Genomic DNA, 13,812 nt, shown 5'->3' on the forward strand with positions numbered 1-13,812 from the left:
AACTTGGTCCCCCGTGACAACCCCATAAACTGTGAAGTTCCCTTCCATTAATTCATCTTTGAAGGCCCCGAAGAAATCCCACCTTTCTCTGAAAGCTTTCCGTGCTTTCCCTAGCCATAATTAAACTCTACTTCATGTCCTTTCTAGGAGCACTTTTTATAGCCCCCATTGTAGTCTTCCCTGTATTTTTCTCACTTATATTTATTTCTCTCCTCAAGATTGTGAATAGCCTCTGTATTTTCCCCACAGAGCCTCATTCAACGATCTGCCTATAGTATGAACTCGGCAGATTTTTAGGTTGAATGTCTTCAGGGAATCTTCTCACATAATTAAAAAAATAACCTTTCAGATGGGAAGCACTTGCTCATTTTTGCCTACCACAAAAATGAAAAATGTCAGCCACAAAAGAAGAATACATCTGGGGTGTGTGTCTGTGAGATTTTTAGAGTGTCAGCTTCAGGAGGTTGCAGGGCCTGCTCCATGACAGCAGGCTGAGAATGCTGAGTTCTTACCAGTAGAGGGTGGGCCTGTGTGTGTGATTTCTACTGGATGAGCCAGTTAGTCCCCAATGGTGGTAGACTCCATGCTCATGATAATACCTTCCATGGAATTATAAACTTGCTTCTCTTCTCTAAATTCTCCTAAAATATCAATATTAGTGTCAGAAGAAAAATCCTATGTAAAATTTATGTAGAACCCTATTTTAAAAGGACGTTAGAATCCCTGTTATTCCATAGTTGGTGAAAATGGAAACCTATCCTACATTTACAGAAAGGGAGAAAGGAGCTGTTATTTTTCTCCCAAAGTTATTCACACAAATTAAATATCTGATATACTCTATACTTATAAATACAAAATAAAGGAGAGGCTATTACTGCAAAACAGACATTTCCTTTTCAAAGCATTGATGCCTAAGGAAAGAAAATACTGTTTAATTCTTCTATTATAATACAAATTTAAGATATTCTTAATGACTAATATGATTTTCAACTTTTTCACTGATGTTGTTTTGTACATATTTTAAGGTTTGATTTTTCCTTTTTATTATTAAAATGTGATCATTTCTGATATGGATATACATGATCTTTTTTTTTTTTGTCGCCCATTCCCTGTTCTCAGTATCTAGCATAATACTGTGTAAGTGATTAATTCAGGGGTCCCCAACCCCTGGGCCGCAGACCAGTATTGATCTGCGGCCTGTGAGGAACCGGGCTTCACAGCAGGACGTGAGTGGCCAGCGGTGAGGGAGCGAGGCTTCATCTGCCGCTTCCCATCGCTCCCCGTCGCTCCCCATCGCTCGCATTACCACCTGAACCATCCCCCCTCCCTCACCCACGGTCTGTGGAAAAATTGTCTTCCATGAAACCGGTCCCTGATGCCAAAAAGGTTGGGGACTGATGAATTAATTGATATTTGAGTTGAATGAATAGCTTACAAGGAGCATTCATGCACCAAGTTTAGAGAGGATAGTCTTATAATTTTAAAAATAGTCCTTCTTAGTGAGATCTGAAACAATAGGATTCTAGTCAGCCAGATAGGGAAAACTGTGGAGAAATAAATTACCATATAATAATGTAGACTTATACTTTTATGGTACTTTAAATGTTCCCATGCAATGTCATATACTGTGTTATTTAATTTAATTTTCTCAGCAGTCTGGGAAGGATAGAACTGGGGAAACGGAGATTCAGAGTAGTTATGTGAATGCTCAAGTCATTAACATCCTTGTAGGGCTAAGATCTGATTTCAGAGCTTTTGCTACTTCCCCCTTGCTTATCAGACTTTAGCTCTACAGTCCATTCTACTCCTTGAACAAGCTCCTGCCCCAGAGCCTTTGTTGTTGCTCTAGCTTGTTCTCTAATTCTTGGAGAGCCCCAGCCCCAGAGCTGCTTGTGGACATTTCCTCTCATCCAGCTCATGGCTCAGATGTCTTCTAGTAATTCAGGTTTGAGAGGCCTGCCCTGTTCACCTCAGCTGAAGTTATCCCTCTATTCCATGTACACAAGCATCCTCTGTGTCCTTCATTACACTAATTGCAGTCTTAACATTATCTTGTTTATTTGTTGCCTTATTATTGTCTGCTTTTCCTGACTAGGGTCTAAGATCCACATATGAGGGCAAGAACCCTCTGTCTCTATCACTGCCATATCTTTAGCACTCAGTGCACGTTTGTTGAGGATAAGAAAAAGAGAGGAAGAATGAGGGTAAGAGTTGGAGAGGGAGCGAGAATAAGAATGAGTGAGAATCTAGACCCAAGTCTCAGACTTCTCTCCCCGAAGGGCTTAGTAGGAGTGCCTATGTTAGAAGAAGTCTGATAAACACATCCAACTCCGATTGGAGTAAGGCATATAATTGCAACCTGTACACAGGGATTTCCTTTTTGGGGATGACAACATCCATACCTATTTTAGCTCTCAACTGCAGGACTCCAAACTTAGAGAGACTGAATAAGTTGAGTATAAAATCATAGAAATATTTTGGGTTGCCCAATTAATGCTATTACTTCACCTTCATATAGTTGCAGGTAGTTACTGGGAATCCATAAGACCAGATATGAAGCACTAAGTTACATATAGCACCTCTCTTTAAGTTTACATGCCAGGATATAGTCATTGACCACAACCATAATACAGGAGGTGGTACCATGTTGTTTGAAGACTTCTCTTGAGGATAAATCCCTCTTTGTGTTTGTGTGTGTGTGTATGTAAGAATATATGCACATATATGTATGTATATATTACACATTTGTAATAAACTATGGTAAAATACGTATGAGAATTATAACCTCACTACTATAAACTTTACCAGTTTTATGGAGTTGAGGGGAAGTTTCATCAGGACATAGAATAAGATATGCTCATGTCCCTCTCATTGGTCATCTTTGACACCAATCTTTTAATTTAAATACTCCAGGGAGGAGTTACTCTCTTCTCTGGTGCCCCATGTCTCACCTAGGACTTTGTACATAGAACTATTTTGGGGTTCATTTTCCATAAGGACTCTGAGACTCTAGAAGTAACTCTCCTTGGAGGTCTAACAATACTCTGAAATTACTGGTACTTGGAGTACGGATATTTTCATTTTGCTAAGATAGTCAATGGTTTATGGCTCTGGATGATGATAAGATTGGGAATTTTTAAAAAAGTATTAATAGGCATAGTAAAATTGACTAAAAATCAGTCATTGACAATAAAATTGTTTATTTTGATTCATGAGATAATTCATACGTCTTTCTCTTTTTATTCTAGTCCTAAAGAATATTCTTACATATAATAAAGAATTCCCATTTGATGTTCAGCCTGTCCCCTTAAGGTAAAATAAATAAGCACCAATATTTGTCTTCTTATTCTATCATCTTATTTTATACCTGTTTTTCAGAGATTCTGGATGTTTTATATCAATGTTGGTATACTGATATCATTAGTAGTAACATTAACATTTTATGTCAGCATTTTTTATATCAACATCTTACCTAGGAAATGAGTAGCTATGAGGCTTCTCTAGTATATTTAGTTTTGTAGCTCACTCTTTTCTCTGTCCTTTTGCATGTAGAAGAATTTTAGCACCTGGTGAAGAAGAGAATTTGGAATTTGAAGAAGATGAAGAAGAGGGTGGTGCTGGAGCAGGGTCTCCTGATGCCTTTCCTGCTAGAGTTCCCGGTGAGTATCACTTGTTAAAAATATACATTACTTAACTCAATACAAGGTCAAGGTGTTTGGAACTTATTTTGGTATTTGCTAGTAGAGAGTAAAACCTCTCCAGGGTTCATGCCAATCTTAAGCAAATGGTCGTGTTTTGGGCAGTAGCTGTTTTATAAGTATAGTCTGAAAGTATCTTACTATCTGTTTTGGGGTTCCAAAGACCACCTTTGCGTTTGGAGATTCAGTAGGAGGACTCACAGGACTCAGCATGTGATTGTACTCACAGCTGTGATTTATTCCAGAGAAAGAATACAAAAACAAAGTCAGCAAAGGGAAAAGGTGCATGAGCAAAGTCTGGAGGAAACCAGGTGCAAGCTTCCAAGAGTCCTTTTGCAGTGGAGTCACATAGCTTGTGCTTGATTCCTCTAGTGACAGATTGTAATGACACACGTGAAGTGTCCACTAGGGAAGCAGGATGCACATTAGAGACTCCATGCCCAGAGCTGTTACTGGCAGCTGATCACATAGACACCCTCTGCCTAGCACTGACCAAAATTCCAGACTCCTAGAAGGAAAGCAGATAATTCAGCATAAACCATGTTGTTTGTAAAAATAACTTAGGCACAGTGACTATTCTTATCAGGGGATAGTAGGAACCCTCCCAAAATCCAGATTCCCAGACTCTAGTCAGGGGTCTACCTTGTACTCAGGCCTTTCTAAGAGTAACAATCTCAGACCTGCTATGTTAACTCTTTTCTGTACACTTTTGTAAGTACTTCTTTAATTAATCAAATTGTGGTCATTAAAACTGGACCCAGGGGCTCTCCTGGTGGCGCAGTGGTTGAGAATCCGCCTGCCACTGCAGGGGACACGGGTTCGAGCCCTGGTCTGGGAAGATCCCACATGCTGCGGAGCAACTGGGCCCATGAGCCACAACTACTGAGCCTGCGCGTCTGGAACCTGTGCTCCGCAACAAGAGAGGCCGCGATAGTGAGAGGCCCGCACACCACGATGAAGAGTGGCCCCCGCTCGCCGCAACTAGAGAAAGCCCTTGCACAGAAACAAAGACCCAACACAGCCAAAAATAAATAAATAAATTTATTTAAAAAAAAAAAAAAAACTGGACCCAGGGAGAATGAATACAAAGCAAATGCCCTTTTCTTCCCATCTTGTTTTAGGAAAGCAAATAACGTATGGCAAGGCTTTTTTGTTTACAGAAGATCTTCCCTCTCTGTCAGTAACCTAGGCAGCCACCCTGGATAAATTTCTTGCCTCTCCCGATTACTGTTTTACTCTGTTCTGTTCTTATACAGGACACAGTTTTCATTTCTGGTAAACTATAATAGTTCACTTTAGTGTACTATGCTGATATATTGTGATGTATTTTAAAATAGACGCCAGAAGCTTTAAAATACAGCTAGATACAATTTATGTATTATCCTGATAACTTTCTTGGTAATAAAAGTACAGGCAGACCTTGGAGATGCTGCAGGTTTGGTTCCAGACCACCGCAATAAAGTGAGTATTGCAAGAAAGCAAGTCACACAGATGTATTGGTTTCCCAGTACATATAAAAGTTACGTGTACACTGTATAGTCTGTTAAGTGTGTGATAGCATTATGTCTAAAAAAACAAGGTACATACTTTAATTAAAAAAATACTTTATTGCTGGGACTTCCTTGGTGGTCCAGTGGTTAAGAAACTGCCTTCCAGCGCAGGGGACTCGGGTTCGATCCCTGGTCAGGGAACTAAGATCCCACATGCCGTGGGGCAGCTAAGCCCACGCGCTGCAACTACTGAGCCCATGTGCCACAACTAGAGAGCTCATGTGCTGCAACTACATAGCCCACACGCTCTGGAGCCCACACACTGCAACTACTGAGCCTGCACGCTCTGGAAACCACGCTTCACAACTAGAGAGGAGCCCGTGTGCCACAGCCAAGACCCAACACAGCCAGAAATAAATAAATAAACAAATATTAAAAAAAGAAAAAAACTTTATTGTTAAAAAAATGCTAGCCCTCATCTGAACCTTCAGCTAGTTGTAACCTTCTTGCTGGTGGAGAGTTTTGTCTAACGTTGGCTCTGACTGATCAGGGTGGTGGTCGCAGAAGGTTGGGGCAGCTGTGGCACCTTCTTAAAATTAGAGCACAGTGAAGTTTGCCACCTAGGTTGACTCTTCCTTTCACAGTTTCTCTCTAGCATGCAGTGCTATTTAATGGCACTTCACCCATAGTAGAACTTCTCTCAAAATTGGAGTCAAGTCTCTCAAACCTTGCCACTGTCTATCAACTAAGTCTATGTAATGGTCTAAATTTTTTGTTGCCATTTTAACAATCTTCACAGCATCTTCACCAGGAGTAGATTCCATCTCAAGAAACCACTTTCTTTGCTCATCTGTACGAAGCAATTCCTCATCTGTTAAAGTTTTATGAGATGGCAGCAATTCAGTCACATCTTCTGGCTCCACTTCTAATTCTAGTTCTCTTGCTATTTCCACCACATCTGTGGTTCCAGTGGTAACATCAAAGATCACTGATCATAGATCACTGTAACAGTAATGAAAAAGTTTGAAATATTGCAAGAATTATCCAAGTGTGACAAAAGAGACACAAAGTGAACAAATGCTGTCAGAAAAATGGCGCCAGTAGTCTGGCTTGCTTGCTTGACACAGGGTTACCACAGATGTTCAATTTGTAAAAAATGAGATATCTGTGAAGTGCAATAAAGTACTACAGTAATAATAGTGATATTCCAGTGTTTATAATGCCCCTTGGGGAGGAGGCATTATGGAGTTGGAGCAACATAGACTTGAACCAACAGACACTGGGCTTGAGTCTAATCTCTGTCCATTACTAGTTGCACCTATTCTTAAACCAGTTTAACCTCAATTTCTTTATTTATAAAATGGGATGATAATCATGCCTACTCATAAGGTTCCTGTGAAGACTAAACAAGGTACAGCTTATAAAGCTTTTAGCACAGTACCTGTCACATGCTGAATATTAGTGAGGTGATTATTCTCATCATCATCATCTTTCAATGGAGATAACAATACGTACACTATAGGATTATTGAGACAATTACTGTAGATGGTAGCTCTTATTGTTAATAATGTTTCTTTGGTATAGGGCATTATTCCTAATGTACCTTGCTTTATGAAAAGAGAGATGTATTTTTCTTGTTTTTGTCATATATGTAGGAAATTTCAAAATTGCTGAGATGGTGAGAGAAATTATCTCGCTGTTTTACTAACTGAATAGTTGTTATTCCCTTTGCAAACCACATATTATCATTGCCGTAGCTTCCAGTACTATAAATTTCTATCTGACTTGGTTGTTTGCTCACTTGCTGTACTTCTGTAGCAAACAAGATCTTTAAAGCAGATGATGTAAGCCATGAAATATACAGATCAAGGTTTTTATGAGGTTCAGGTTGCTGAGTTGAAAAGAAACTTCTGCCATAAATTAAATCCATTTGCTATGTAAGAGTAAGCCCAAACTGAATAGATTTTTGTAAACTGATATAGCATTGTGATATTTCATTTCAGAGGTACAGAAGGCTTACTGAACCCTTCTATTCTCTGAATTTCTTTTTTGAACGAGTACATGTAGTTTAATTAGCTGTTTTTAGTTTGGGGTCATTATTGTCCACGACCTATAGGTGTCATTAAAAAATGACTCGTAAAATTGTATTCATTGACATCATCAAAATAACAAGATGACATTTAACCTTTAACTTAACTGTAAAGCAGGAAACGTTTTATTTTCCTTGTTATTCTGAGAGAATCCAAGATTTTAGTTATGCCTAGGCTGTGTTTGCATTTGGTGGCAAGATAGTTCTGGGAATTGTTGTGACTTTTAATTTATTATCTTTGTTTTTATATAAGTTACTGAATTGTAAGTTTGTTGTGACTTTTTTTGAAAGTCACGTTTATTGAGGTGTCACTTACATATACAACATTCACCCTTTTTAGTGTGCAGGTTTATGCGTGCTGACAAACGCCTACAGGTCTGTAACCAGCACCACTGTGGGGCTGATGAGGAATAAGGTATGGTGTGCAGATGTGGTAGGACCCAGAATCGTTTTTTCCCATTTAAAACCGAAAGCGCCTTTTTAGCCAGCCTTTAATGGGGGGAGGGGGAGAGGTAGATATTATCTTACCTTTTTTGATATTAATCTTTTTCCTCTTCAAAATTTAAAAAACTCATACGGCAAACATCATAAATTTTTGTTAAATAATTGGATTAAGCCAAAGTAGGATTTAATTCTTCTAAAGATAGGCTTGGTAGATTTCATTTAAATCAAGGATATAAATTTATAACGTGTTTTTTATGGCCTAAAAATGTATTGACATTGCTGAATATAAAGCTCTTAAAATCATAAGCCCAAGAAATATGAATAAAAAAATAGCCAAGACACAATTTTCAAGATTTAAAAAAACATTTTTTTACTGAATGACGTGATTAAACTCAAACATAGGCTTAGCAGGTTCAAAATTATACAAATGTGTTGGTGTTTTGAGCTCTTATATAGGCTTAAATATGCATAAAACATGTTTATTTTTGAAACTGAAAATAAAGAATGAAATTTACCTCTTCAGCGTGAAACCTGTGCTTGGGTTTTCCTGCACAAGTACTCAGTTCTGAGTTGAACTTGAGAAATAAGCAAACATGAATTTCATTTTCAGCTGAAATGAAGTTTTTTCTTGCTCACACATATAAGAAGTTGAAAATTGCAGCAAAATGTTCATTGCTTTCTTATGACTATCAGGGCATCCTTCCTTCACGGAAATCCAGAGCATGCCTAGGAGCACAGCGGTGAATCTCATCTCAAGGGTACGGTTAGACCACAGCTCGCCAAGTTCTTTTTCTTCTCCCAAAGTCTCAAGTTCTCAGGCTGTGCAGAGGAATCAGAGAAAGTGTTCCTCATCCAGGCATTTATTAGTATGTAAAGGGAAGGAAAATACTCTTTGATTTTGTTCTCTTGTTCTCCAGGCTGGTTTTTAATAAGATGTAAGACTTATTTATATTTTTTCTCTCTCTCTCAAGCCCAAGCAGTCGTGGAAATATTTCAGGATTTCCTTTTAAAGTTAATTCTTTTTCTTTTAAATCCAAGAATCCTGTCACTTGAAGTTAAAGGGTTTTCTTTAGAGCTTTGCAGAGACTGGTTCATATGAAATGTCTGTTAAGTATGCTACCTCCTGCAGCCCTCATCTTCAAAGCACCCGGCAACATCTGGCCTCCTCTTTCTTGAAAGTACTCTGGCAATTCAACCTTGCAACTCAGACACCTGTGGGGAACTCTCCCTTGCTTGCTGTAGGGAATGATGGATTGCCCTTTTTAACCTAGCATTTCTACATGAAGCACATGCCCACTGACTCCTAGACTTTGTGGATGTGTGTTTATTAATTTTTTTTCCAAAATGTGATAGTGACACTGATATACTCTTTATGTACGCAAACAACTTCAATCAGCTATAATTTTAATTTCATAGACCTAGATACAATATTATTTAAATGATAATGGCCCCTAAGATTTTTTTCAAACTTTTAAAGCAGTTTTAAACACGAACAAACATCTTAACAGTTTTTCAAACTCTTTTTCGTGAAAGCTTAGAGGAACCCATTTTCCTCAACTGCTAGACAATAAATTACTTACTAGGAGAACTTGTATGTGTATTTTAATGTTTTACCACAATTTCTACCTCCAAATTGAACTCAGTATTTCAAAACAAATAAATGGTCCCTCCATAACTTTTTATCTACCCACAATGTCAGTTGCAAAGATTATCTATTGCCAGAATTTGAAGACACATTTAATATGTTACCTATCTACCAAATACTGTGGCTGGTTTGAACAATATCATTATCTTAAATCGTGTTTAAAATTATCCCAGAATAACTAAAGTATTTTTCTTGAAAGAAAAAAAAATGCTACTTAAATGCAAAGTATTATCATGTATGTCCTTTTTCTTTTATCATGCTTTAGCAGCACAAAGAAATGTGCACTTAAAAAATATTGGATGACAGGGATTTCCCTGGTGGTCCAGTGGGTAAGACTCCGTGCTCCCAATGCAGGGGGCCTGGGTTTGATCCCTGGTTGGGGAACTAGATCGTGCATGCATGCTGCAACTAAGAGTTTGCATGCCGCAACTAGGAAACCCGTATGCTGCAACTAAGAAGCCCACATGCCACAACTGAGACCCGGTACAGCCTAAATAAATTAATTAATTAAAAAAAAGAAAGAAATTTGGATGACAGAGAATCTGTGTCAATAGTACTAGATCTGTGAGTTTAGTTACAAGTATTACAAATTTAAAGCAATGAAAACTAACAAGATTATATGTATTATCACATATGTATGATATTGCTTAGTCTACATTTTGGACACCTGACTGAACTCTGCTGTAAGTGTGGATAAAAAATTAATATACTCCTTGTTAGTGATGTTTAATTTCTGAAGCACTAAGGCAAAATAAGGACCAACTCACCTCTTATTTTAGAACCAACACCCGTGGGAACATCTGTACAATATCACATAAAACGTCAAGCAAATAAAGTTACTTAATAAGCAAACTCAAATCACAGGGTTTTCAAAAGAGATAATTCTCAGTAATTATCCAAAAAGTCATTGCCTCTTTAGGAGTCTTGTCTAGGTGATGATATACTACTGTTTTGGAACAAAGACCATCATGCCATTTTTCATTATAGACCAGGAAGAAAAATCATGTGAGGACAGGGTCTTAAAGGATTTCATTGACTTCAGTTTCCATGTAACCTCTGTTTTCTTCTGTGGACTTAACACGCAGACTCCTGGTCTCTGGGCTGGTGGTCCATTCCTAGTCTGGTTCTCCGAAATCTCTCTCTTCCAGAGTGTCTTGGCCCCATTACAGAGAACCAACCAGTCCATGTGAGGAGATCCTCCTTACGGTAGGTTCTGCAGTGTTATCAGCTTCCCTTGGAACAGAGGAGTTGTAGGTGAAGGACGAGGACTGCAGCTGCTCCTCTGCTTCTGCCCCTAGGTTCTTCAGAACCATTTTTTTTTTAGATACCATATATATGTGTTAGCATATGGTATTTGTTTTTCTCTTTCTGACTTACTTCACTCTGTATGACAGACTCTAGGTCCATCCACCTCACTACAAATAACTCAATTTCATTTCTTTTTATGGCTGAGTAATATTCCATTGTATATATGTGCCACGTCTTCTTTATCCATTCATCCGATGATGGACATTAGGTTGCTTCCATCTCCTGGCTATTGTAAATAGAGCTGCAGTGAATATTTTGGTACATGACTCTTTTTGAATTATGGTTTTCTCAGGGTATATGCCCAGTAGTGGGATTGCTGGGTCGTATGGTAGTTTTATTTTTAGTTTTTTAAGGAATCTCCATACTGTTCTCCATAGTGGCTGTATCAATTTACATTCCCACCAACAGTGTAAGAAGGTTCCCTTTACTCTGTTTATTTTAAATGGCTATTAGAACCTCAAAATATTAGCACCTTGTCAATGGTTGTGATTTGTAGTTAAGTGATGTTTTTTATGTTTGTGGAGCCATAGCTGCGTTCATAAATTGTCTTCTACAGTTGATGCACTATGGAATAGGACAACTTGGATTACTGGTCCAAATACAACATATTGATAAATAGTTTTCATCATCAAGGTGGACTTTGGTGTGTCCCCTATTGCCCTAGTGCAGTAAAATGACCCTGGAGCTTGTGATTCGTTTTTGTTACCTTATCAGAATCATCTGTAGGCTTAGGTTTGGAATCCTCCTCTCCTAGCTTGTACCTCTTCTTCAGAAGCCACATTGAATCAAATAATTCCCCCCAGTTTTCTTTGACAGCAGTAGGACATGTTTGCTCCAGTTGGTGGTACACTGGGGAGGTAGGGCAGGTAAATCAGAAGAGGCTGACAGCACCAGGCGGCCTTCCTCCATGCGCTGTAGAGCTTACCAGCTGCCAGTGGCTGCCCCTTTCTCGCATGAAAAACTAAAAATGGATCCAACCAGATGAACGTGGTCCTACTGCCCATTGCCATATGAGACTCAAAGACCAATAATAGAGTTGCTGTAGGGACTGCCCAGTCTCTGGCCCTCACAGTGAACACGCATTGCTCAGTGCACAAAGTTCAGGTGGCGTTTATTCCTTCTTAATCACTGTCTTTTGTGGAGCTCCTAGCCATAGCTCCAGCACACCCCTAGGATTCTGCGGAAACCTGGTTGAGAAATCCTGGTTTAGGCAGTTACCTGTATGGCTCCCCGAAGACATCCATATTCCAATCCCCAGAGCCTGTGAGCATGTATGTTACATGGCAAGGGGACTTACGTTAAGGACCTTGAGACGCAGATTATCCTGCAGGTCCTTTTTAGGCTTTGTGGACAATTAAATTACAAAAGTGGCAAATGGGACATGGCAGTTAGAAGCATGGACTCTAGGGTCAGACTGCTGTGTGATAATGGACAAGTTACCTAACTTTTCTGTGCCCCAGTTTTCACCTTCTGCTAACTAAATGGGACTGACATTAACACCTATATCATAGAATTATTGTGAGGATTAAATGAGTTGACACATATAAAGTTAGAACATTGCCTGGCACGTAGTTAAGTGTTCTGTAAGCATTGATTATCTGTTGTTTATGCAGTGCTACCACATAGAAGAACATTTGTTATTTTTGATCCTTGCTCTAGATTTAATAGCAAATTATTCTAGCTGGAAAAGCTTAGTCTATACCAGATCATGTATGATCATTTCTTTTCTTATCCTGATTATAGTCTTCAAGTTTTACAAGTGTAGTTGCTTGTTCTCCTGTTACTTTATATAGTTGAATATTTTAATTGTTCATTTAGAAATCTTCTTTTAATGTAGTGCTTTGATTTCTGATTATCATATGGTTTTACCTTTGGTACATAAACATGCTACCTTTCTCATCTAACCCAGGAGCTGCAGGTGGTATGGTATTATGCTAGTATTTTATCTTCTTTCACGCACATGTCATATAAGACAGTGCATCGATACATATATAATATATATATTATCTAGCCATTTGTTTACTAGAACATAATATAACCTTTAGAGCTGTGAAATTCATTTATTTATTCAACAATACATTAACTCAAAAAGGATCTGTTTATTACTAATGCCAAATAATAAAAAAAATGAGTGGTTACCCAGATTTGTCTTTCAAGAAGCTTACTATGTAGTCAACAAGACAAAGCCAACAGTACATAATTATGGTTAGAGATGTGCACAGTGTGTTATGGATAAGCAAAAAAAAGAAGGCTAAGGGAGTTCAGCACAGGGAATCTAGCCTGAACTGAGACTCCGAGTGTGTAGGAGTTGGTCATACAGGGAGAGAGCACGTTGGAAACCATCATGAAATACCTTGAATATTCACCTTTTTAAATCATTTGTCGTCTTCATTTTATTGTCAGCTTGCAGATGCTCTTTAATAGGTGTAATGAGGGTGAAACTGAACCTTCATGATGGAATGTTTTCATACTACCTTGAATTATAGAATAATGAAGCTGAATAAATTAACTTGCAGCTTGAAATCACTGCCTTTATATTGAATTGTTAGAAATATATTTAGTGGTTAGATTAGATTTTAGTGTAGTCTGAGGCAAAAAGGTTTGTTGGTAATGAGGAAAGAAATGTCATCCCATTCATTCATTTCAACTAAAAGAGCTAGACAGTTATAGATTATGAACTGATTCATCCAAAGGTAGAAACCAGTTTTAATGTTCACTTGGGAAAAACATAGTCTCATATCATTGACTTTGAATATTGGATAAGAAATTACCTTTTGACTGTCAAAGAAAGAAAGCCATAGTCAAAGTAAAAAAGACAAGGGGCTAACATCCTTAATATATAAATAAAAATTTTAAGTTGCAACAACAAAAACCAACAAGCACATTAAAAGACTGGGCAAAAGACATGAACAGACAGTACACACGTACATACAGACACACAAAGATGTACAAATAGCCCTTAAACATATGAAAAGATACTCAACTTATAATAAGAGACATGCAAATTAAAACTACTGTTGCTTAGGCTGTGACAGATGCTCATTCATCACTGGTAGGAATACAAAATAGTACAGTCCCTTTGGAGGGGAATTCAGCAATATTTAACAATAACCTCAGAAGTACACATTTACTCTTAGG

The 13,812-nt window shown here is 38.2% G+C and overlaps 1 protein-coding gene across 2 annotated transcripts in view; it reads left to right on the plus strand.

Moving 5' to 3' along the window:
• AIDA (axin interactor, dorsalization associated) overlaps nucleotides 1-13,812 on the plus strand; it is a 42,623-nt gene that overhangs the window by 18,074 nt on the left and 10,737 nt on the right. For both annotated transcript variants that reach the window (XM_067729697.1, XM_067729696.1), the window contains exons 5-6: nucleotides 3,249-3,312; nucleotides 3,553-3,659. In XM_067729697.1, coding sequence (XP_067585798.1) covers nucleotides 3,249-3,312; nucleotides 3,553-3,659 — 171 coding nt within the window. The remainder of the gene's footprint in view (nucleotides 1-3,248; nucleotides 3,313-3,552; nucleotides 3,660-13,812) is intronic.

The sequence above is a fragment of the Pseudorca crassidens genome, chromosome 2 (assembly GCF_039906515.1).
Source record: "Pseudorca crassidens isolate mPseCra1 chromosome 2, mPseCra1.hap1, whole genome shotgun sequence".
NCBI classification, from domain to species: Eukaryota; Metazoa; Chordata; class Mammalia; order Artiodactyla; family Delphinidae; genus Pseudorca; species Pseudorca crassidens.